General features: G+C 43.1%; 1 protein-coding gene across 3 annotated transcripts; it reads right to left on the reverse strand.

Moving 5' to 3' along the window:
- On the reverse strand, positions 1 to 11,939 carry LOC120449702 (acidic repeat-containing protein). Of its 3 annotated transcripts, none has more exons than XM_039632318.2 (8): positions 11,766 to 11,939; positions 6,187 to 6,422; positions 5,777 to 5,929; positions 5,385 to 5,654; positions 4,800 to 4,898; positions 1,255 to 1,489; positions 386 to 986; positions 1 to 297 (listed from the first exon to the last, which is right to left on the reverse strand). In XM_039632318.2, the coding sequence occupies exons 2-8, from the start codon at positions 6,410 to 6,412 to the stop codon at positions 148 to 150; spliced, it is 1,734 nt and encodes a 577-aa protein (XP_039488252.1). In that variant the 5' UTR covers positions 6,413 to 6,422; positions 11,766 to 11,939; the 3' UTR covers positions 1 to 147. The 3 variants fall into 3 exon arrangements, with proteins under 3 accessions (XP_039488252.1, XP_039488253.1, XP_039488254.1); XM_039632319.2 differs by lacking the exon at positions 11,766 to 11,939 and adding an exon at positions 11,498 to 11,594; XM_039632320.2 differs by lacking the exons at positions 4,800 to 4,898; positions 5,385 to 5,654; positions 5,777 to 5,929; positions 6,187 to 6,422; positions 11,766 to 11,939 and adding an exon at positions 4,431 to 4,685.
- Between the last annotated feature and the right edge of the window lie 14,152 nt (positions 11,940 to 26,091).

Genomic DNA, 26,091 nt, shown 5'->3' on the forward strand with positions numbered 1-26,091 from the left:
TCGATAGATGGGTTGATAAATAGATGGGTAAATAAGTTAAATAAATAAATAAATTAGGCATTACAATTAGGCGTAGACTACAGCTGAGCAGAGCAGTGAGAAATGGCTGTTATCCTGCAGGACCCCTTTAATAATTTTTTTTTGCACTCACAGCCTGACAACCTCGACGCCCTGGGGCTCAAACAAGGACTCGGCTGCCAATTTGAGCTTCTCGTTGACCAATTTGGCAATTTTGGGCGTGCGTCGCCACACAAACTCGCGGGTGCGGTCGTGATTGTCCTTGCTCTCCACCTCCACCTGTATGTCAAAGGTTGATTGGTCAAAGAATTCGGTTGGGGAAAATGGAGAATGCCGAGAATGCCGAGAATGCGGCCTAGTCACTCACCTGCTTGGGCTGCTGCACCTTGATGGACATCAGGGTGGCCCGATCATCCAGCACACTGAACTTGATGCGACCCATCATCTCGTTCGTCCTGGCGGTGGCACTCTTCACGCTCCTCACGCTGCCCTTCTTGAAGGACTTCTCCACCCGCAGGACGAGGGGACCCAGCGTGAACTTGGCCTTGATCGTCGAGTTGCGTCCCTCGGCATCGCTGATCACCTTGACATTTCCCACCCGCTTCAGGGATGCCAGTCCGGATAGTCTGCCCTCGGCCTTCTGCAGCTTCTCCACTGCTCCACTTCCCGCTTTGCTGGTGCCCGCTGGCTGATTGTAGTTTCCTGATTTCAGGCTCGACGCCTTTTTCGTGTTCTGCTTGTTCGAGGACTTCTTTTGGCCCGTTTTTGCGCCCGCAACGGTGCGCGTTTCCGCCTTCGGTGATCCGGAATCGGAATCGGATTCGCTGGCAGGCTCTTTGGGCCTCTTCTCCACGGCTTTGATGGCCAGCTCCGACTGTAATTGCGACAATTGCTCCTGCAGCTTCACCGCAGCCTCCCGAGCCTCCTGGTTCGAGTGGCCGGAACGGGGCTCCGAGCGCGTGTTCTTCCTGCAAAGGGGACCGAATTCGAGTTGGTGAATACGAAACAGCTTGATTGCCCCTTTGACACAGCTTTCAGCATTTACAAGGATTTTTTGAAGCTGATTTTGATTGAACTTCTTAAGCTCTTTACTTATAAAACTGACTAGATTGTAGTTGAGTTAATAAGAAGTATAATAAACTCTTTTAAGTTTCAGCCCCAAAAGTTTCGCTTGATATACATTAGCCATTCAACTGAGATTAATTTATGTAATTATTTGGAACGAAAGTTACTTACAGCTTCTTGTGACCTCCGACCTTGCTGCTAGTCGACTGCTTCTTGTTGGCGGCCTTCACCGTTGACCCACTGGCGGCATTTGGCAGAGCGGAGCGACCAGTTAGGTTGACCACATAGGGATCGTAGTTCTCCGATACGATGCGATTGATCCTCGAGAAGATGGCGTCGATGAAGTGGTTGTGACGGGCCTGGAAGGCATCCGTGGACATATCGATGACGTTGTTCTTCAGGTCACCTGTGGGCGGGTCAAAGGTCGTGGCCGGGGGGCGGGAAAAGGGCGGCGGGCGGAAAAATTGTTCACATTAGTTCGGTTCAGCTGAACACAATGAGAGTTCAAATCGAGGGGTGAAAAGGGAGTGGGCGGGCGGGCATTGTGGCTTTATTTTCGTGGGGGTGTGGTTGGGTGGGTGTGATTTCCATGGGCGTTCATAGGCGCTTTGTTTTCAACCTCTAATTACATTCGAGTGCAGAGCTGTGTGAGTGTGCTGACCTCAGACACACACTAACACACTAAGCCCCATGTTTACGCGGTGCATGTGTGTTTGTGGCTGGGGCAAGCAAATAAAGTATAAAAAGAACACCGACATTCAATCCCCTCCCCCAACGTGCAGTTAAGTTCACATTCGTGTACAGATAAATAAAAATCCAATAACCATGGTGGAACGAGGCGAGTTATAGCAATTTTCCTATCATAAATCAGTGCAACTATAGTGTTAATTAATAGCGTGCTTAATTATTTGATAATTGAGTGAGTTGTTGTACCATTTTATTATTGCGAAACTAATGTTTCATATCCAACTAGCCCCTTTAATGAAATGATTATGTTTAATACATCCCGAAATCATTGCATTACTGATTAGTATTGATATTATGCTCCACCTTTTTATTTGCAAAATTAAACATAAATAAATCTGATCAATGGGTGAAATAAATATACTTAGCTACTTTTATTTAATGCACTCCTAAACTATTTTATTTTTCATACTAACGATTTTCATTTAATTGACTGCCAATAAATGCTAATACTAGTTATCCTCTTAAATTCTTTGGATAAATTTCAAATTTGAGGACAAAAATTTATGAAAAACAAGGTTAATTAAAAACAAAAACACGAAAATGTCCTGTTTATTAACCCGATTCTGGTGGAGTCTGCGGCTTACTAATTAGTTTTAAGGTATTTTTCAGTAAAGCAAATATTCGAAAAGCGCCAACATAACGCCAAAGCCCCAACTTAGTGGTCACTTAACCCCATAAATTTATTTCCGAAACTGTCACCCTCGGCGAGAGTGTGCAGCGATTCGCAGGACTATCCCGTCCAGGACCCCACGTCCTAATCCTTGTCTCCTCCTTATCGCGGTGACCCATCACCGGGACACCGCCTCCCCCATCGCCATCGGAAGGGGCACCCGACCCACAAGCGGATATAATCTCACACTCGACCACCGCTGAACGTGATGAGGTACTAATGTACTTTTTGCATGTAAAACCCGCCCCATCCACAGTGAGTCCGTTAAGTACTGGCCCACGCCCAGGAGCGGGTTCACTTTCAGCAGTTGCCCTTTTCTCTGGCTGTTAATTGAAGCGGGAATTTGAAATTTAAAGCGGCATATTCTAAAATAGATAATCGTGTGGGTGTGTGTCTGAGTGGGATTATATCCAAGGACTTTGGGGGTCCTTTGGTGGGGTAAGAAATGCACAATTACAATGGTTAAGCACCAGATCCTAACTAATTACAGCTGCAGATGGGCAAGATGGATGATATGAGGCTTGGTGTACGAGATAGCACGGAACATTACTGTAATGACGGAAGCTCCTAATGATGAGTGTGTGAGTGTGAGTGAGTGAGGGCGGAGCGACAGAGAGGGGAAGAGGACAGAGAGAGACACCAGTACCTCGCCAAAGGTGACGCTTGAAAGTATGCTACAAGAAATACAAACACAAAATTTCCAATTCCACAGTTTCCAATACCATTAAAAGTTGCACAACGAATTTCATTTCGCAAATTTATTTAAGCAAATTTATTGTTTTGTGGTTTGTTCTTCGTCTTCTTGCTTTTGTTTTTATAATAAATAAATAAATAAATAAATAAATAATAAATTATAAATTAGATGACCTAAAACGCAAAGTTTAACAATTCTCAATTTGTTCTTGTGAAATTTTGCGCTGCCTTTCAAGCGTTCAACTTTTAGCTACAATTCATTGTTGATTTTGAAGTTTAATTGAGTTGAGTTTTTTCCATATTTTTACACAATTTGCGTTATTTACGTTCGGAAAATTATGCGAGCCGAAAAAAGTGAGAGAAAAAGCCAAAGGTACAAAATATACATCTTTTGTTTCATCTAAAATGTTCAATTGTAAGCCAAATGTGTGAAAGCAAGAGATAGCGATAGTGCTTAAATGCGTGTGTGTGTGCATAAGAAAGAGACAGACATAGACATAGTAAGAGACAGAGCGAGTGAGATAGGCAGTTGTTTACATCATGATAACTAATTCCGAATCTGATCGATTGCTTTGTTTAATTACACAAATAAATACGAAAAAGATATTACAACTAGAAATAAATAAATTACACTAAGTAAACAATTCTTATTGCTGTGTTGTGTGTGTTGGTGTTACATCAATTTAGCTATAAGTGTGTGCGGGGCGTGTGTGTGAGAGTGAGACAGGCAGAGAGCGAGAGAGAGACAGAGAGAGTAAGAGGGAGATATGTGAATGTGATGGAATGGGAAAGAGAGAGCAAGGGAAGCCTTTCTTTCAGCGATATCTCTTTCTATCAATTCTTCTCTTGCTCTGCTTCTTGCCATTCTTCCGCCTTCGATTCTTCTGCGCCTTCTTCTTCTTCATCATCATCATCATCATCATCATCATCTTCTTTTGCATTGTGATCTCTTTGAATTCAACCATTTTTGTGCTTGGGCATTAAACATGTTGCTGTTGCAGTTGCAATTGCAGCTGCAACTAGTGTTGCAGTTGTGCGTACAGTTGGTGTTGCAATTCTTTTGTCAGGTGAAACAGTCCGTGCGTAAATAACTCAACAATTGTGCGTTGGAGGGATACAGTGGGAAATAATGGGTAATAATTGTGCTGCTCGGTTGTTTTGCAGATAGTTTGACTAGCACCAAACTCTCGATAAATGCATTCCCCTTCTCGGGGTTGCGTAAACATATGTACTTAACTCAGTTTTTCTTTCATTAATTATAGGATAGCGAGGGGGTGTGTGGGAGGATAGTCAGTGCAGGCAAAGATGCAATTGCAAAAGTCCGGATCGCGTCCTGCCCCATTGGGAAAATGTTCAGAAAATTCGCTTTCCTTTTTCGGTTTTTGCTTTTGGGGCATGTCATTCTCTGTTGCTGTTGTTTTTATGTTGTTCTTGTTGTTGTTGTGGGTCCCTGTCTTTAGTGATTGTTGCGGTTGTTGTCGTTGTTGTTCATTTAGCAGTTTGTTTGGTTAATGCTTCAGCTCTTTCTTGGCCTTCTTTGAGGGACTTGTTGATTTCTTGGCCTTGGTTTCTTTCGTCGCCGTTTCCGACTTCGATTTGGACTCACGTGCTTCGCGGCGGGCCTCGATGATGTCATCGCCGATAATGTCATCGTCGTCATCGTCATCATCATCGTCGGCCTCCTCGTCGTCGTCACCGGCGATACCTGTAATTTCACCAATTTCATCGACTCCATCATCAATATCATCATCATCATCATCATCGGTCTCATCGTCCTCATCATAATCGTCATCGTCGTCGTTGTCAGTGTCGTCGGCGCCAGCGGCAACATTCCCGGGGGCAACCCCACTTGCAACACCTGTCGCCGCCGGTTGCCCCAAGGTCGGCCCACTGGCCACCAGTTTATTGTTAATGATGTTGTTGTTGTTGTTGGTTAGAGTGTTCTTGTTGACTGTGCTTGTTGTGGTTGTTGTTATTATCGTCGCATGCTGAGATGAAGCCAGTGATTGCTGTTGCTGTTGCAGTTGCAGTTTCAGTTGTTGTTGTTGTTGTTGTTCTGGCTGCTGCTGTTGCAGCTGTGTGTTTGTTTGTTTCTGTTGTTCGTCAATTGCAAGGGTGCTACTTAAACTACTTGTGCCACCACTAACACCATCTACAAGTGCGTCTTCATCGTAAAAAACATTTTGTTCACCTTCGTTGTTGCTGCTGCTGCTGGCGGCAGCGTTCTGCACTGGAGCAACGGCAGCGGAAACGGACTCATCGGCAGCATTTCCGGCGGCCAGCAGTTCGGCGGCATTTCCGGTCTCGGCGGGCAGGTCAACACCATCGGAGATTCCGGCGCTCACAGAGGAGGCGGCAGCGGGGGCGACCTCATCCAGATTCTGGGCAGGAGCGGCGGCAACAGCGCTCTGCTGGGCGGTGGCAGCGGGCGTCTCGTCATCATCATCCTCGTCTTCATCATCTAAAATAACAGGGATATTTTATGGGTTAACTCTAAGTATACAGTATATTAATAGTATAGAGCTTTTCACTCTTTTTAGATCTGCTTAGCACATAACTAAAGTTTTTAGGAGCAACACTTACCGCCCAGGATATCATCGAACAGCCTGTCCAGATAATCGTCATCATCATCGTCCTCCTCCTCGTCATCATCGCTGGCAGTGGCCGCAGGAGCAGCCTGACCCTGGGGCGTATCATCCTCCTCGTCCTCGTCGTCGTCCTCCTCCTCATCATCATCTGAAAGTCCCGAAATCAAAAGAACTTTGTTACCCAAGGAGAAGGGAGCCACAGAAGGAGAGTCACAAAAAATTTTGGTTAATAAAAGCTGGACAAATATCATCGTTTGGCTGGGTGCTTATTGCTTTGCTCAGTGGTTCAGTGGTTCAGTGGTTCGGTTCGGTGCTTCGAACAGTTCAAACAGTTCAAAACAGTGGTGCTGTGCTGGTGGTGCGGCCTGGGTGCATTCAGTGAATCGAGAATTGCTCTAAACCTACCATCATCGTCATCGATCAGATCCCCTAGATCGGGCTCATCATCATCGTCCTCATCGTCGTCATCGTCGTCGTCATCGCTGGCAGGAGCCACCGCCGGAGCCACCTCATTGTTGACCGCCTGCTGGCGGGACACAGCCCGCTCGCTCCTAGAAAGCCGCTGGAGGGGAGACGCCTCAATTTGCAGCAGCAACGCGCTCAGCACGCACAGCAAAATCACGAACTTCATGTTGTCAGATCTGCAAGAGATGCAAAGGATATTTTTGATCAGCGGATTATTATCTACATATTGAACTTAAGAAGTCTAAACCCCTTTGCTGTAATTCATAAGACTCCCTATCCTGTAAACTTAAAAGGGCACCATCCACATCTGTGGCCCCAACTTGTTTCTCTCTGTGCACCCACTTTCTTTTTCATGATTGTGAAATTACACTTTAGTGGACAGACGTGCGTCAGAAGCGGCGGAGTGGTCTTTCGGTCAATAAGCCAGCCACCGAAGAAAGCAGACAAAGGAGCGGCGCCCGTGTGAGAGTGCGAGTGTAAACATGTTTTTGAGTTGCGCCTCAAAGTTGCCGCCGGCGGTGTTCACATGTCCAGTGCTGTCACTTGACACACAGCAGCAACAGCAGCAACAGCAGCAACAGTTGCAACACCAAAAGCAGCATTCACCTGCGCAACAACAACACCTTTTCGGACAGCTGCAGGCGCCACAATGGCAGTTGATGGCTGAGGGAGACTGGCGGGTCGCACCATCTTTGAACCCGCCTGGAATCGCCGTGGAAAACGCATTTCAAAGTGCCTGGAGGATGTCCGGCTTCAAAGGGTATTGCCAGTTCGGTGTGCTGTCCGGGCATGGCTGTCATTGTTGTGCTGCTGCTGCTGTTGTTGCCATTGGTGGTGGCTTTTTAGTCATGACAATCAGCACGACCAACAGCCAGCGGCTATGGCAATGGCAAACAACCGCAGCAATTGTTGCTGCTGCAGATGCTGCTGTTGTTGTAGATGTTGCTGCTGTTGTAGATGTTGCTGCTGCTGCTGCTGCTGTTATTGTCGCAGTGTCAAGTGCGACTGCTGCGGGCTTAGTGAAAGCGACTGAGACGTCGACCGCGACGGCGACGCAACGTTTTCCCAAAAAACTTGTTCGCAGCAATTTGTAGCTGCAAGTGTGGTTGCTGCTGCTGCCGCTTATTGAAAAATGAGTAAAACGCGAACGGGCAAAGTGGCCATAAACCAAAGTGAAAACCCAGTGACCCACTGGCGAACTGCAGCAGCAGAAACAGCAACAGCGCAGCATCTCAGATTTGAGATTTGGGTTTCGGTTACGGATTTTAGGGCTCTGTGTTTGATAAGCCGCCAAGTCGCTGTTTTATGGCTTTCCATCGTCTCAAGTTTTTGCAGTGGAAGACAGCCAACAGCAGCAGCATCATCAGCATCACCATCAGCATTGCCATCGCTTAATTAAAAGTTTTACCCGGCGAAGCTCCTCAGCGGTGTTTATTAAATACCGATGCTCCAGCCAAATGCCTTCTGAGGGAAATGGGAGGAAAGCTCAGCAAAATATGACATATCACCTGGCCCAGGCAACCAAGTCTGAGGAACAGTGGGTGCTTTAATTTTCTCGAAAATACGAGACTTGTAACACGATTTGGTTACCAAAGTCTGCGATTTAATTAATTTTTAATGAAGGTTGTAATGAGGAATTGTGATTTCTTTAATCCCAGGAAACCAGCAAGAAATATATTAAAGACTGCAGCTAAGTTACTAAATCTTTTAATATAAGGAACTGCTTCAATGACATCCGATTTTATTCTAAACAAGCCACAATGTTGCACATGCATTTCTCCCACTGTTAACCACCCACTCTTAACCTCCCACTCTTAACCCACCGATTTCCCAAGGCTCTTCTGCCTCGAAGTACTTATAAACTGCTGCCTATTGAAGTCTTGGGGAAATTGCATTTACTTTTTGCACCGTTCCGTTCCCCTGGCCGCAAAGCGTTTTATCTACCATTTTTCTCGCCGAACTAGGAACATTTCACGCGTCATGCCGCAGAAAAGCAAGAACAAGAAAAGCATTTGGTGGGGATTTACGGGGGGGTTAAAGGGGGGGTTACTGGTTGGATGGTTTGATGGTCTTTTCAAGGGGGTGTAGGGGTTGGGGGGAAAGGGTTGAAAGCTAAAGGGCGAGGCAACAATGCAATGCAAAACTTCTGACAGGCGTGGGACAGAAAGAAAGGGGGCTCAAGTTCTTGCAGTTCTTCAGCTTTGGCAACCACTTGGCTCTCTCTTCTTCTTCATCAGATTCCTCTTCTTCTTCTTCTTCTGGCTCCTCTTCTTCTTTGCAGTTCTGGTGTTGTCTATTGTAGGAACTAACTCATATGGAACGCTGCTCCCACTATACCATATTTTAATGCCCCCATAGAAAAACGCAGCTAACCGTGTGTGCATTCTACATTAATATTCATGTGCGTGATGCTGATGCAAAAGATACCGGGCGAGGGATGCACAGAAAGAAAAATCTATCTAAATAGTAGTATAATAGAATGACTAATTAATTAATAATTTAAATAAGTATTGTGCAACTCAAAACTATATGCGATTGGATAATATACTTAAATGAAATAAACTTTATATTAATTTGAAAAATTAAAATAAAACGCAACATTCTAACAATTTTAAAAATTCTTATCCAAATTTTCTCTTTGCGTTTAATTTATATTATTTTCCCCTATAAGAAATGTGCTTTCTTCAGTTTTTTCCAGTGCATTTCGGTAGTGTTTGCTGTGCACTTGCACGTCACATAGCCAGCAAAAATTACTTAAGCCCCACACAGGGGAGCGAGTGCGATTGGAGGGGGGTGGAGCGGGGGCGGGGCGGCACTGGGGTAACTATTGAAGGCGGTGGCCTAAGGCGTGGCAGCTGCCACTTGATGTTGGCGCTGCCTGGCTCCTTGGAGCCTTGGCTCCCAGCTTCTGTCCTCCATCCGCATTGTCATATCAGCGTCATATCAATAAATATGCAGGCCGCACAAAAGGCCACGTGCAGACAGGATTTGCATAGCCTAACCCACTGCCACGCCCCCTGTGACATGCCCACCTGCGCCAGATTTCATCCCACAGCTTGGGATCCTTCTTTGTTCGAGTTTGTCTCATATGTTTGCGAAGCCTTGTCTTCGCAGCTGCGTTGCAGTTAATTTTCCAAGACAATGGCCCACGAGGTGGTGTAGAAAAATAAGCTTTACACGTGCCGCTTCAACGGCCACGCCCCCTCTAAATTTGCAGTAAGCGCTTTTTTTGGGGGGAGCACGTGCACTTGGTGGAGTTTTTTGGGGACTTAAATCACAGAGAGAGAGAGAGAGAGAGAGGAGAAGGGCTGCTTAGAGTGAGGCACTTCTTTAAAAAGTCTGGAACTTAAGTGTGTGGTTACTGAAAAATAATTCACTAAACACTGAGAACAGGTACCTAGATGTTTTAAGTCCAGAAAGTTGAGAATACGTGTTCCTAAAAATCTGCTTAAATTTATAAATATATGTATATAGAACATTTTGGTTCATCAGTCAAAGTTCATGGAATCTCGAGCCTTATACCATTATCCTATATCAAAATTTTCTAAATTTCCTGCAGTGCACTGCGTACGCAAAAATAGTTGCTATCGTTGTCTCTTATGTTTTTGCACTTTGCCTGCGTTTGCTTTTCGCATGCACTTGCACGTCACTTGAATTAGTGCTTTGTTATCGTCACGGCGGCGCCACCTGGCGGAACAAGCTGGCACTCGTGGCCGGACAGGGGAATCCCCTTTCGAAAACTCTGCTGACTGACAAGCTGCATAAACTTGCTCGAGAACTACATAGCTGCTAGCACAGAAATGTGCGAAAAAATGAGGAAAATGAATTGGAGTCACTCGAATTGCCAGCAGACTTTGCTCAGTTAATAGCTTGTCCTTGCTGCAAGTATGCACACCCCAATTCATACGCCCCGTTGGCCCGACGAGTGTGTTTTGTTTTGGCAGCAAAGTGCTGGCCAATGTAAACAGTGTAAACTATAACTTGGCTGGAACTGGTCGAGATGCTGGAGCTGTAGCTGTAGCTGTAGTTGTAGCTGAAGCTGAATCTGAAACTGGCCAGGAAACACTTAAATTAACTGCTTCAAGTCGCTCGTATGTGGGTCATCTGGGCAGAAGAAACCTGAGAGCCACGAGAGATGATTACTCAACTTGGTTCGCATCGTTTCTATATAGTTCGGTTCGGTATGGTTTGGTTTGGTTTGGTTTGGTTTGGTTTCGTTTGGCTTGGTTTCGTTTAGCTTGGTTTCGCCTTGGTTTTGGCCTGGCTTGGACTGCTGACCACAGAGCCCCAAACAACATCAGAACATCAGCAGCACATGTGAAAATGGAGCGCATAAAAACCAGAGAAATTGCCATTGGACTTGCCATTGGAGGGGAAAGGCATCGTGTTGTAGTGTATTGTACTTGGCCCTAAATTGCCGCAGATACAATTTATGACCCGGCCAGTCGAGAGTCCGACTGCGGGCACAAGTTGCCTTCCGCAGTTGAAAATCAATTAAAAGTTCTTGCCCAAGACGTTTTGGCCCGTTCCAAGGCTGCATCGCGTCGAGCTGAGCTTTATGGGCTCCTCCTTGAGTTCGAGGAAAATCAGGAGGAGAAAACTTGGGTGGGTGGGTGTGTGTTGGTCAGGAAAAACTGGGCATGCAAACGCTTCTGCCACAAAAAATACTACAAGAGTGAAAGGTTAAATGGAACAGATCGAAATCGCTGGCATGCCGCTCCACTTTCACGTACTAAGTTGTCTTAAAGGATACCCATATTTTCACACAGCAAAATCGACGATAATTCTTGTTTCAATTCCACAGTTCTTTGTTTGCTACTGTAAATATTAGCAGAATTTATTAAAAACCTTTCAGCCTTTTTTTTTTTAAAAACGCCCTTTATCTTATTTATATTTGATATGCATTCTAGATTTCACAAGTAGGTGAGCAATGTTTACGGAATCAATTAGGCAAGCTTAGCTAAGAGACCTGTTAATTCTGAATTGAACTTTCGGTTCAGCAACTTGAAAATATCACATGAAAATCTTTGTTGTAAATAACAAAAAAATGCTCCAAATTATTTATATGAAAATTGTATACAATCTTCAGTGATAATCCATTTGTAGAGCAAAGAAAAATACCAATTTATTTTTCTATTCAAAAGCCATGTTTCAAAACTTGCTGGCGTAGTTACACAAATGATTCAGAAATCACGGATAATCCTCTGCGCTTTCACACAATGTTTCTGGTGTTCGTTATCCAAAGGCTAACCTTGACTAAGTATTATTCACTGATCGTGGCACAGAACCGATAACAACCGATAGTAGTGGGTTTATAGACCGATTCGATCTTCGAGCGTTGCGATCTCCTCGAGTTGCCGTGAAAGACTGTCGCTGGCGAGCTGCTTCTTGGATGGTTTTTAGTTTTAAGTGTTCAGTTTTCTGATTTCTGTTTTCAGTCCTGAGTTCGGGTCCCCCCCTCCCCCATCTTTCTGCCGGATTCTTGGGCAGTGACTTTCTTTTTTACCGCCTCTCTTTACCTGTTTGTGTTGTGTTGGTTTTTTGTTATTTTTTTTTTTTTTTTGTGGCGATTCGATTCGTTTCGATTCGATACGAGTCGATGGTGGATTCTGGCCTGAGCTTGGCTGGCTCTTCAGTGGTTCGAATTCGAGTTCGGTTTTCCAACACCGGCGCGCACTCAACTGTCTCGCTCGACTGACCGTCTGCAACTGATCGCTGGCAGCCAGCTCGTCTTACCAACTTACCAACTTACCAACTTCCCAACTTCCCAATTTGGCTCAGGAAAAGCCGAAGCTCGGCCCGAAGCGTGAATTTACATTTGGCTGCTTTCTGTGGCTCTTACTCTGACTGTGACTCTGCTCGTCTGCGGCTCTCTTGGCTTTTAGCTCTTGGCTCGATTCTTCAATTAATTTGACGAGCTGGGCTGGCCTGGGAAAGTATTTGGCACACTAAACGGCCAGCTATAACAGTTAGCGGCTTGTCAGCCAACACTCGTGAGCTATGATCTAAGAATCCACGACGGGCGAGTCTCGTTGAGTCGTTGAGTTGTTGAGGGCAGCTTTATTGCAGCTCTAAAATAAACAAAAATTAAATGGAACAGAGGCGGGGCAATAAAACCCATTTGAATTACTGCACGAAGCATAAAACTGAAATTTTCAATTACACAAATGAGAAAGCCTGGTCCATAAAATAGAACTGTGTGGGATAAAATGCAGCTTATGGCCAATGAGAACATTTTAAAACTCAATTAACCTACTTACGATCAGAATACTATATAACTCACATTCCCATGATTAACATTTTAAAAGGCGCAATAAATTACTTGTAAATTTGGTGATCATTCCTACCAAAAAAAAAGCTTTTAAATATTTATTTTGATTACCATAACATCCCTTGATTCCACATTCCTCCGAGTTTCGTTTGATTTGTGGTCAATTCAAATGCTTTCCATTGACTTTCCTGTTTCGCCGCGAGTTCCCTGTTACGAGTTAGCCATACGTAAATATTTTTTGCCACCTGGAGTCGCGAATCGCAGAGTGCTATATTAATATTGATTTATTCCGGCATCGTTCCGCACCCTAACCCCATTCCGCATACTCCCGTCCTCGATCGAAGAGCATTATGCATATAGCAGTGCTCTCCAAGTGCTAATTTCTGCTTCTGTCCGGCAAACCAGCCCATTTCAAAGTGAAATCGCAATGGGGCAGTTGGGGGACAAGAGCAAAAAAATGAGTGAATACGGTTCATAGAAATACATCCGATGATAAATTGAGGTGTAATTAATTCGATTCGCCCTGACTGAGTGACTGACGTTTCATTTTCAGTGTCCGGGACGAGGAAAATTGACAGTCTCAACTCCGAGCTTTCCCACATACTCGGGAAATCGGGAAAATTGTTGCTTCAGTCGGCGTCGACGTCGGCAGCGCTGCTCACTGCGGCAGCGACGGCGACGCAGGCAGCGAGAGCGGTAAAGTCCAACAGTAAAACGTGTTCTACTCGTTTATGGCTGCTTCTTCTTGGGCAAAAGTTGTTTTTACTGTAGTGTAGCTGTCTATAACTTTCTTCTTGGCCAACTGTGAGCCGCTGTGAGCCGCTGCGAGCCAAGTTAACTGGCTGCATGGCACATAGAGTCGAGTCTCTCTGTTAACAGGTCAGTGGAGTTTTCTTAAACTTCCAACTTCAGAAACCGAAACCGAGTCTCTTCCGACTGCCGCAGAATGTTACGAAATTTTATGTAATGTGCCAAAAAAAAAATAGAAAAAAAAAAGAAAAAAATAGGAAAACAATCTGGAAAAAAAAACAAATATCTGCTTAGTGAACAATGCCCAGAAAACTTTCATTCCAAGGCAACAAACAAGACTCTTCGCTTGGCCAAACTTTAACTATTTGTGAGGGGGACGTCAAGCCGAAGCAAGTTCAAAAAGCATATAATTTTACATTTTAATGGCTTAATACACATTGACACTTGCTTGGCTTTTGGGGTCAAGCCAGGTGGCCAACGAAATGCGGGGGAAGGGGTCAACAATCACATCTACACTTGGTATACCCACTCCCTTTGGTGCAATCCAAAACCCAGCTTCTTCTAAATATTTTAGGGCTGCTTTCCTGCCCCATTTGACTAATTAATTTCTGGCCAACTTGCTAGGCTTTACTGAGTGCCTTTCCGGTGTTTGGGGTGGGGTGTGCTGCCAAACGTTTTTCCAGTTTATTAATTTTGGCCGCACTTGTTCCGCGTTGTTTCGTTGTGCCGTTTAGTTTCTGCGAAAATACCGCCCGCTGAAAATCCTTGGCGGCGATTGGCAGCTCTAATTGAGAGTTTCCGTCCGGCAATTTGGCGCTAGATTTAGAGATTAATTATGCACGCCAAGAGCTCAAGTGATTCTTGGGTGTAGTTTGAATCCATATTTTGTATTTCGAAACAACAGTCGGGGATAATAAATAATCTAACAGAGCTACAATACATTTAGTTAAGGATATTTACAGAAAGTAAGAGATGCGCATTTAATGCTTAAAGCGTATTTTGTATAATAAGAAATGAGTACAAAGTTGATAATTTACATTTAGAGATGATAACAGCATAATGGAAAAATGCTTTACGCTGAATCGATTCAAACTTGAAATCCCATTAAACGTTGGCAAAAGTAACCACGTTTCCCCTTCGCAGCTTTTGGTTTGATTCCCCTGCTCATGAACTCTTATCAGTTTACCACTAATTGCCCTGGCAGAGTCCTTAACCGCTTTTCGTCCGTGAAACTCCTTATTAACGCAATAACCAACTCCGCCCACCGCCTACCGCCCACCACCCAACGCCACGTACATTGTTCATTTAACGCTCATTATTGTTCCAGCGCCATTCAGGCAATCCAATTATCCTCACTAACCGACCTCCGCCGACAATTAAAGGCATGAAATTATTTGATTACCAACGTTTTGTCGCTGTCTCAAACGGATTTCGCTTTTCTTTCCAGCTTTTCACGAACACTAAGTTACTCGTGGCTCCTGGCTGGGTTTTTCCTTTTTTCCCCCCTTTTTCCCAACTCTAACTGAACTACACGTGTGTTGTATTGGTGTAATGGCTGTTAAAGGTGAGATTATGCATGAAAGCGCTGCTGTGTGCTTGGAATAATCATGGCTGCCACTTTTCAGGGGCGTGGCCAAAAAGGGGGAACCAAAAGGGGGGCTGGGAGTCTGCCACCTGTCAATAAATTGGGGGAAGTGATGGGGGGGGACATGTAAGCCAACTTACCCACACCGCGACTAATCGATTTTTCAAAAGCGGCTTATAGTTAGTGGCAAATATCGCTGCCAGCGATGTTGCTGCTGTGCGTACTGATTAAATGCCAAGTGCGTGCCTCTAATTTCGCTTTGTTTAAAGTGAATACAACGTGCATGTCGCCGAATGAAAACCAAATGCCAAATGAAAACCATCGGATTTGTATTTGGATTTGCGTTTGACGCCGTTGAATTTCATTTGCGCATTACATTCAATTTTTTTTTTCCAGCTTGGTCCGCAATGTGCCTGGCTTTTGGTTTCGTTTTTATTTCTTTATGAATTCATTCACGTACCGCGCACAATAGGCAACTCAACTCGAACCCTCTTGACCGTTAAGTTCCTGCACAGGAAAGAATTTGATGATAACTGGAGGTATTTGAAAATACACATAAAAAGTTATAATACCAGAACTAAATGATAGAGCTATATTTCGGTAGTTGCATTCTCTTACAACCAGTAAAAGAAATAGGGCTTAAGGGACTCATGAGTGGGCTTTTCCCAGGACATGGAATATAGCCAGAAGTATCCATGCTTTTCTCCCTGTGCATTTGCAACCGCCTTTGTCCGCCTTCAGCCCTCATTTCGCATTCAATAAGCGAACGCATCCATCCATCGAACGAAAGCCAAGACAACCGAGGCAATTTCAATACAAGCGAACAAAATCAACGGCAACAAGAAATGGTAAATGAAAGTGCCCTCAAAAGGTTTTCTAAATTTGTACCTCCAAGTGCGCGAAGAAGACTTTTTTCCAATTCAGTTTTTTTTTCCTCGTTTTTACTCTTTTTTTTTTTGAGGTTGGGCTTAATTGTGTCGCAGTGCAGCGAATGAATGACTGAGTGACTGAATGACGGAGCGATTGACTGACTGTGCGACTGCAGAGAGAACTTGCGGGCTTTCAATTAGCGAAAGTCAGATATGCATATGAAGCTGGTTCTGCCCAAATCGAAGTGGCCGAGATGGGGGAAAAAAACAGGCAGAAAAACGGAAAGAAAGAGCTGTCATCGGCGACAAGGGGATCGTTAAAACGACATCTAATAAGCTGTTAATGCCTATTTTTACTTTCAGGCTAGCGGCTTCCACTTCTTCTCATCTTCCAGGGCCAACAACCAAATGCCAAGGCCTATGCCAAGTTGGCCATGTGACAAGTGGCACACCGTAAAAAGTTATTGCTTTCTTTGCGCTTTTTTATAACTGCTTTTATTTTCTATATAAAATTTACAGATGTATTAAATCTGTGTACATATATGCATAATCTTATATTTAAATACAAATATATGTAAGATAATTCACTCATTTTTATGAAGCATTCTCTTTCATCATAAACATTATTTAGTTGCATATTTCTTTAACTGTCATATAACTTAATCAGTAGTCTTAATAAACCCAAAACAATTTATTTGAAGAGAAACATTTATGGTGTAGGAAACCATTTAACTTAACAATTTGAAACTAAAAATTTTAAATTTATTTTTAAAATTGGGAGTATTAGAAGAAATCCTTCATCTTATGCATCTGTAGACAAATGTCTTAAGTGCAAGAGAAACTCATATTTTACGTCCTGAAAACCCAAGTCCAATTCAGCCTAGTGACAAATCGAAAGTGATGTTCTCTCAGTGTACTGTGTAACTGAGAGCGGAATTCAGCTGTCGCACAGGAAGGGAAAGCTGCCGAGGCTGTCGATGAGCATCCCAATGTGTGTGTGTGTGTGTGCCTGGGTCTTGTTTTACAGCTCCAAAGAAAAGCAAAAGTCTGAGGCACATTATGGCCAGAAATTGACATTCTTTGCAGCCCCGCCCCTCTAAACCCCGCCCCCTGGCCTAACAATCCGCCGGCAGCATCAGCAACACATCGACAACAATTCGAACAACAAAATAAGAGAAGAAAAAAAAATACCGAAAAAAAACTGGCTCCAGGCACTTTCTCTTTCTTTCACTGGCGATAACGGATGGCCAAAAGGGGGAAGGTGGCCAAAAAGGGGCGGGGACAACAACAACAACAGCAGCAACAACAACGAAAGGGAAGCACACACAATCATCGATAAACAGGCACAGCAAATAGAAAAACAACAACGGCAATCGGAGTAAATAGACCAATTGCTCTTGTTGTTGCCCCTAAGCAATTTATAATTTATTTATACCGCTAACACACACACACACACTCACGCACACACACATTCACGTGGGCGCTTCATCTTGGTAATTGACACTTTAAGGCATTGAAATGTGGGCGTGGCCCTCGAGTGACAACTACATTAACAAAATACCATTTACGCTCATAAAACTGTCAAATTGAAGTGTCGACTTGGCTAACACGCAACACATCTCACAGAGAGACGAAGAGGGGGTGGGACTGGGGTGGTGGGGGGTTTTGGCCAAATCAACGTCAATTCAAACTTAGATGCAGCAGCCCCTGAAAATCGCTCAGCTCAGCCAAAATTCGAAGTTAGTCTGTGCGAAGCAGATAGTTTAAAGCATAATTATGGAAAAAAAAAAAATAAAGATTAATTTAATAATAATTAGTGCTTTTGCTGTGGCTCTTTTCATTTGTCTAGTTCAAACATCCACAAATTCTTATCATTAACATAAATAAAATGGCGAAATGATATTTCAAACAATTTTATTTTGCGTGTTTTGCAAATGACGTGGTTAACTCTTGAACAATAATGCGTAATTTGGTTAACAAAGTGTTTTTGAAATCACTTTCATTTAAATTCGATTATTTTACTGAAATTGAATGGAACATTAGAAGTTTAGGTAACTCAATATGTAATTATGTTTTATATCTATTCCAAGAGCTTAACTTTCTCAACAGCTTAACTTTGTCAAACACCTAGTCCTAATTCTATTTTTAGGAAATAAAGGGCATCTCACAAGCTTCCACATTTTCAACAGGACATTTTGATTGAGCTCAGCGACAGAAAGTTTGCGCCTGCGAAGCAAAAGTTTAATTTGTATCTTTCATCTCTTGTCGGGCCATAAAACCTGATTCTGTATTAAGCTGATTTTCCCTAAATATTTAAGCACACATTTAATAACTTCCTTGTTTGGTAATAGTTTCAATAAAAATCTTTAACCCATGGAACAGGATTATCCTTAAATCGAATGTTTTATTACATTTATTGGCTGCAATAAACTGAGCATTTGAATGAACCGAAGCTACTTTCTCCCTTATCAAACATCGCAATGGGCTCGAATAAAGTCACAAAATCTTGACATTTACTATGTGTCAGACGGCGGGGAATGCGAAACTTGTGGAATTCCAGAGCGACTACCAAACTTGCTGACTAATTCAATGTTTTCGCTTTAACAACCAATTTAGTCATGAGATTGTAAGCAAAAATCAATGCAAACGTCTGTGTTCGCTAATGAAACCGCAAGTTTTCGTCTTCCGAACTTTGATGGCGGAAAGCTGAATCTGGAAACTGGAAACTGGATACCGAGTCCAATCAATAAATCAGCACAGCACATCGGCACATCGAAGGTTTCCCCAGTTCAACAGCTCAACAGCTCAGCAGCCCTTATCCCTTATCAAATTCAATCAGAAAATTTAATAAATATGCAAATTTCGGCATGGCCCGTGTAAAATTACTGGTACATGAGAATTTTTCGATTATCCTATTGCACACAGCGATCCATCCGAAAATAATATTAATATACCTGGTGATGCCGATTTAATGGCCATATGGATGGTGTCTTTAGTTCAACGCCGCCAACTATTGTTTGGCGGGAAAACGTGACTCAGCTGCAGGTTGGCTGGCAGCGGAATTGCGCAATCGTAGAAATTTTCGTGGAGTTCCATTGAATTATGCAAGCCCATGCAAAGGCACTTAACACACACGTTTAATTAAAGTCACTTTCTTTTCACACATCCGACTTGCTGGCCACTGTTTGTTTTCAGTGTTGCGTGTGCTGGGCATTAAATAATGTCGTTTGAATTAACACTCAGCGGCGGGGCATTAGCATAAGTTGTAGCCTACTTTCAGGCGAAAGCTAAAAAAGCCAGGTGAAATTTGGGGAAAAATCAGGGGGCGTTGCCATGGCCACTCGATGTCTGTCTCAGTCGCCTTGTTAATAAGGTAAATATTTGCCGGGCATTGTTGAGTGCCTTAAAAAAAAAAACAGGACTTGTGCCCAAAGGACCCTATATACGCATTACGTATATATATCCATCCAGCAGCGGCAGCTCCGATTTTTATTCCGAGCGAGAAATATAATTTGCATTCGTAATGCAAATGCTCGTCTTCGCCAACCTGACAGCTGCTTGGGCCTGTTCATTTCGGTGTTTTCTTCTAATTGGATGACTCTGGTTTTGGTCAGTTGCATTTCCCCAAACGAAACTCGAATCTGCTAGTATCTGTTCCCAGAGCAAGAAAGTCGGAGTCGGATGTACGGATGTACGGATGTACGGGGCAGGCGAAAGGTTTCGGGCAAATGTCTGAAATCAAATGTCAAATCCACATTGACTTGACGTCTAGTGAACCGGGCCTAACCTTGCAGACCCCAAACCGACCTGCTGTCATCTAGTTCCTTTCTGGATGCACTGCGAGAAAATAGGCAGGATTAGGTATTAGTTTAGTACTTCACCTTAACATGAAAATACCTGTATGTATACTTTGATATACCTTCTTATTTGCGTTCTATCAATGCAGCTTAAACGGTTTTTGAGGACTTGGTGTTTTAATAAAAGAATATATTTGCAACTGAACAATATTTACATATTTTATTTCAGATTATGTAGTAATAATATTTGTTGCCCTTTTCTTATGCAATAAATTCAGGAGTAATTCAAGTAATTTTTTCAAGGCTGAGATTTTCCCGGTGCAGCAATCTCTTTCACCTGTGTCTCTGCCATGGCTTTTCCTTACGCTTCTCTGGCTGCTTATTGCCTTGGGCTAAGCTGAAATCTTTGAGGATTTGTTTGCCGGCCTGTCCTGACTTGGTCCTTTCTGTTTTGCGTCTTGTGGTCGGTCTGCTGGTCGCAAAGGAAACCCAACTTCCGGACGCAAATTCGATTTTCGTCGCATTTTTTGTTGGTTCCAATTCAATTTTCCCGGCGTTTAAGCACAGTAAACAATAATTAGATGTGCCCACTGTACTCTGCGGTACTACATACAGATACAGACATACTACTTACGTTTATATGCATGTCTGGTAATGGAGATCGCCCTTTAAGCCGCATAGTCCCTTGGCAAATGCAGCCTGTTTTGCGGTGGAGCCTGCGGTTTTAGCCCGACCGCATCTTTAACGATGAGATTTTGGTCAGGGCACTTCGATTTGTGCAAAGTGCAGAATCAGTAAAATTAAATTGGATTTCCATTGTGACGAACTGGACAGCAGGCCAGAGAAATTTGCGGTCACTCGACTGGTATATATCTTTCGCATTCGGGGGCGGGGAAAACCTTGGACCTTGGCATCTTGGACTTTTCCACTTTCCCCGCTCGCTGAACTCAAAACTCGGCTTCAACTTGCTGCTGCTGGCCAGTTGAACTAATGTTTTTTTAAACGCTCCCATTGACGGTGGCTCGTGGCTACTCATTCTTATACGAGTATATATAGAAAGTATATATACATTTGTATCGGGGCAATAGGAAAGTGGGAAAGGGGAACCAGCACAATGGGAACATCGATGGGAATTTGCAGTCGGAACTCTGCGGGATATCACAATGGCTGAATGGATTCATAAACCATTGTGCATTAAAGATAATAATGGTTGAATAGAAAAATTGTTGCAACTTGGCGGTGAATTTCAGATTATTTTTTGCCAAATTTTTGTTTAAGCAAACTCGTATGAGGTTTTAATGACATTGTTTTACATAAATGTACTTCATATATTATTTATCCAATTCTAATTTAACCAATTCCAATAACATATACAAAATATGGAGTTTCATAAAATGAAAAGGTTCTTTGCTCTTCCCATTGGAGCACTTAATATCCGCCGATAAGTAATTGTTAAACATTAATCTTTGCAAATTGCCCGCAGCGCTTTCATTCATCGCCCTTTGAGTTTTTGAGTGTGTCATCCGTTTTGCGAAGGGCCATTCTTTAATGATTATTTCTGCAGCCCCATTTCACTTATCGATAATCGCCCTATTGTGCCCGATAGGCAGCGGCTCCTTGTGGAATTGAGCAATTGCATGGAAACGCAATTATTCGGTGTATTCACTTTGAGAAATGCCCGCGCTCCGCCTGTCTGGCTCCCAATCCTCCAATCGCCCAATCCCAATCCCAATCATAATTATTATTGATCGCATTTCAATTTATTGATACGGTTTCGTTTCTTTTTTTTTTGTACACCAGCGTCCAAGCTGGCAGCATTGTCAACGCGTCGCGTTTGTACGCTTATTGTTGATGATTTTTCAAATGCGCTTAATGACATCGGAGCGGATTCTCCCACTTCAGCCCGCTTTTACCCACTTTCAGGCTCCGTTTTCCGCTTCTTTTTGCCACCTACCTCATATATAATTATCCAGAGCACTTAACAAAATTCTCAATGCCTTTAAAAAGTAAAATAATAACAGTGCAACACTGAATATGTTATGAATTTAACTCTTATAGCTTTAAGCTGTTATATGAATTAAAAACACATTTTTTTGGTTAACTTTAACTTTGCAATATTGCAATGTCAATTATAGAAAATTACCATATTTATATTATAAACTTATTCTTCTGTGCAACTTAAACGGTTGGCGACGGCACTGAAGCTCCGCTTAATGCATATGAAATGGTAATTACGCATACGCCGCGTTGTACCAGAGGAAGTCGGAAAGTCAGCCGGGAATGAAATCGAAGTGCCAGCGCCACTTATTGACGCTCATTTATCTTATTAATAGCTCCAAGCCGGTGGCACAATCACAATTTATCAAGCGGCTAAAAAACTCGAATTTACTTAGCTTTGTATGCTGCTTGCCATGCTGCTTTTGTCATTTCTATAATCGACTTGAAGTCAATGCCTCTTCGCCTTGCCCGAAAGTTCTCCAAGTCCTTGAGGAGCATCTAGTTGTGACAGTCGCCCTGGTCTAGACAATGTAATTGTCGACAGCAGCAAATCGAGTGGATACTTCGAGGAGTGGGACTTCTGGACGCACTAATAGCCATTGTGGCGGTAAATCAACTGGGTTCGTATAAATCACCAAGAACAAGGCACCCCGACTCATATGTTGCGGCTTTTAAATCACAAGGTGTCAGGCTGAAAAAATACCCCTCGGTCTATTTTTGATGAGGGTAAAAGTAAAAGTGAAAGTGGAACTATATCGAAATGGAATGAAAGGGGGAATCGGAATGTTGAACTAACCAGGACACAGGTCGCCTGTTCGTTTATTTATTTATTTCAAGTGTCCGACCAGTCGCCCAGCCGACCACCACTTGTCACCGCCAACAGTCGCAACTTGATTTATAAACATTTACATATCACAGGACTCGTCCATTTTTAAAACCCCTTTCCCCCCTTGTAAGTCCTTTTTGCTTGCGCTCTATTGTTGCCCAATTAGGAGCAGCCATAAATTCAGGGAGAAAAGTGAAAATGGGAAAATGGGAAAAGGGGAAAAGGGGAAAAGGGGCAAAGGGAAAGAACTTGTACAGCAACTGCAGTGCCGTTAATTAAAAAGTTTTTTAACAAGTTAATTGAAATAGATCTCGATTGGAGTTTTTATTGATATTTGCCTGACGTTTGGCATTCGCCGCTGCCAAACGGAACGAAGCGAAACTAAATAATTAGTTTGCTGGCCTCTTTTGGGGCAAACATTCAGTGCCACTTAAAGCTCGAAGTTGGTCGAAGTGGAGCGGCGTTTTGGCCAAGGAGCCAAACTGTTTGCCAACAACTCGAGCACGAGCCACTCACTCGTCGGGGCGAAAACTTAACACATTATGAGTCCCGGGCTTTGACTTTCTCTCCTTTCTCCCTTTCTCCCATTTTCACCACCCACCCTTTTTAAAGGGAAAACAAAAAGCAAACCAATGCATTTGACATTTACGCCGGAGCAACAGCTGCTACATAAATTAAAAAATGTAGCAACCAGGCCCAAAGCCAATACAAATAAAAGAGCAATAACAGCCGTGACAGGAGCCACTTGTATTGAGGGGACCTCTGACCCCACCCCACCCCAGCGCCCCTTGAGCCCCCGGGGAGCCGGGCATAAATAATATGTACAAAAGAAAGTTTCCCTCAAAGCGCCCCAAGTGCTCCTCCAGAGCTCACCCTTTTCCAGATAAGTCTGCGACGCGATTGGAGCATCCACGCAGGAAATCAATAATGATTGGGCCTAGCCGTCGGCTGAAAAAATGGATGCAGTCGCGCTGGTCAATCGCTGACTATTTGCTGCCCTTTCCATTTTGGAATGGATATGTATTTTAAAATATTTTTCAATTCTTTAAGTGTCACTATATAGTTGCAGCAACCTGTGTATGTCTTACTTAGTTGTGATTAATCTTATCTGAATATATATATACATTTAATAAATACAATGTCTTTGTTTCCAAGCCAGATAATTAGTTTTAAGAAACTCGAATGAAATTTATAAATTAAGGAATGAGATAATTTGAAATGCGGAGATTTAATGGTGAATTAAAAGTCTTTTTTCTTGGTAAGAAATAAGCTTTGTATTTTCTTAGTTCGGTAAATGAGCAATAAGTTCTATGAGATCCAATAAAATTCAAGTTCCAAAATTATTTTTACAAAGTTTCTGCCTACGTAGATTCCTGAAAAGTGTTCCTGCTTCCTTTAGAATCCGTACTACAATTTCCACGTTATGGAAACACCTGTTTTTTTATGCCTTAAATAAAGAACTGTCACCTTGGCATTCCCGAAAAGTGGATTCCAGCGCACTGAGCCTGTCACCCGACGCGAGGCGCAGATGAAATGACAACCTGGGCGGACAATATGTCCAGGAGTCATTAAAAAGTTGCCACAATCCCCGCGGTGAGGGTAGAATTAAGCGAGCCATTTGAATGGCAGCCATGGCGACAACGTCGAGAGCAAAAGACTTGGACGGTCATCAAAGTAAAGTGTTTTCCAACTTTTCTTTCTTTTCTCTCCTCTGGTTTTTCTCTGGGCATAGCAGCTACTGCTGGTTTTCCCTGAGTTTCCGCTTTTCTGTGTTGTTCTCAAACTTTGAGCAGCTGCTCCTGCGGCGCTTGTTATTGTTGTTATTTACTATTAAAGTTGGCAGGATCGTAAACAGCTTGCGGCCAAAAAGGGGAATTGCGCATTGCTACAGTTACCCCTTTGAAATAAGCCCGGTGATTGGTGATTGGCAATTGGCAATTGGCAATTGGCTATTGGCTTTGCCAGCTGCAGTTTCGCAATTTCCGGCTCAATGTGAGCTCAGTTTTATTACCAATTAAAGTTATTCAATTGCCGCGCAAAAGTTAAAAGGTTGCACTAATTTCATTTCCGCCACAAAACGCCACAATCCCAGTAAATACGCAATGCACATGGACATATCTATTTTATGCTGCCGTTTATTGTTCGGCCCAGAGATACCAAATGCGACAACAACTGATGTTGCTGCTGCTGCTGCTGCTGGTTTAGGGCTTTGCATGTTTAATTCATCTAATCAACATTAGGTCCTGTTTTGGCAGAGAATGTGGTTTGCATTGTCCCCCGACCAACACAAAGCCCCCCCCTTTTCCATTGTTTTCGTGGTTCAACCGCTGTTCGTCGCCCCAAAAAGATACAAAATTCAGTTGCAGATACATTTGTGTTGTTGCTGCTGTCGCATTTACATAATTTCATTTGCAACACATGCCGGCCATTTCTCCACCCCTCCTCCCCCCTCCATCATCCCAGGATTCCTGTTTTCGGCTGGCAGCAAATTATTACACGCTTTTATTAACAAAAATTATGCTCGACTGTTGATTTGCAGCGTCATCGGCGTGTTCGTAGTACTGCTCCCTTGGTGGCATGAATATTCATCACTTAATATATGGGTGCCTATAAATAGATGCATTCTGGCAGCAGGATTCAGTAGGCAGCCACAGGATCAAGGAGCAACGGCCGCAGGCCCTTTTATTAATTAAGTTCAGATTTTTTCCTCCTTTTTTGCTCCGCTTGCAAGAGCAAAGTACGTAGTCCATGGACAGTGGCGTGGAAAATAGGAATTAAGGGGATACATAATTAGATTAATAAATATGGATTTTAGTTTCAATTTAATTGACTTTACTTTATTTGATTTTATGCTGATATAAGTTCAATTCATTGTGTTGCGACCTAAAAACAGCACTAGCTAAAATAAATAAAACAATAAATGAATGAACATTAAATAACAATTGATTTATCTATGCTAGGTCTATAAAGAGATATTGGATGCTTAATATACAATAAGCCATAAATAACATATAAAATATGCGCAATCGATAGAAATTGAGAGTATCATAATTGGATAAAGTCCATCCCCTTTTTGCTCTCGCCCCTGACCAAAAAGCAGAATACCAATGATGACGATGCCGATGACAGCGATACACGAGCCACTCAATCTTGTTGAGTAAGCGCCACTAATTTGTTTTTAAGGTCAGCATGGTCACTCCCTCCACCTCTCCGCCCACATTCTCCCCCCACCTGACGCCACCACTTTGCATACTTTATTGACCGCATCGAGAGAATGTGTGTGTGGGTGTGTGTGTGTGTTGGCCTGGAGTCCTGCCACAAATACGCTTTTAAGAGGCATTTCCAGGACGAAGGCAGCTGCTACCCACTGCAGCATCTCTACCACAAACCTGCTTCTTGCAATTTGGCTATTAAAAATCATTAGCAGTTGGGAATTTCCACCCCTTATGGCCGAATTTCAGGTGTGTGCCCTTTTCCGAGAAAGAATCTGTGCTGCATGCAACATTGTGTGAGCTGCATACCTTGTGGCGCTCCGGCCAGGCATTTTCATTAAAACGCCGAGGGCATAAATACCAAAACTGGAAACAATGATCTTGGCATCTTGGTTTAATCCCTTAAAATGCTATGATTTTGTAGAACAGGCAAAAGGAGGTAACACACGCACTTTATGGAAGGCATTACTTTTCTTAGTTTAATATGCATATCATAAAATCCAAAAGTGACTTTCTGACATTTAGTATATTTCAATC

Source organism: Drosophila santomea, chromosome 3L (genome assembly GCF_016746245.2).
Source record: "Drosophila santomea strain STO CAGO 1482 chromosome 3L, Prin_Dsan_1.1, whole genome shotgun sequence".
In the NCBI taxonomy this organism is placed as follows: domain Eukaryota; kingdom Metazoa; phylum Arthropoda; class Insecta; order Diptera; family Drosophilidae; genus Drosophila; species Drosophila santomea.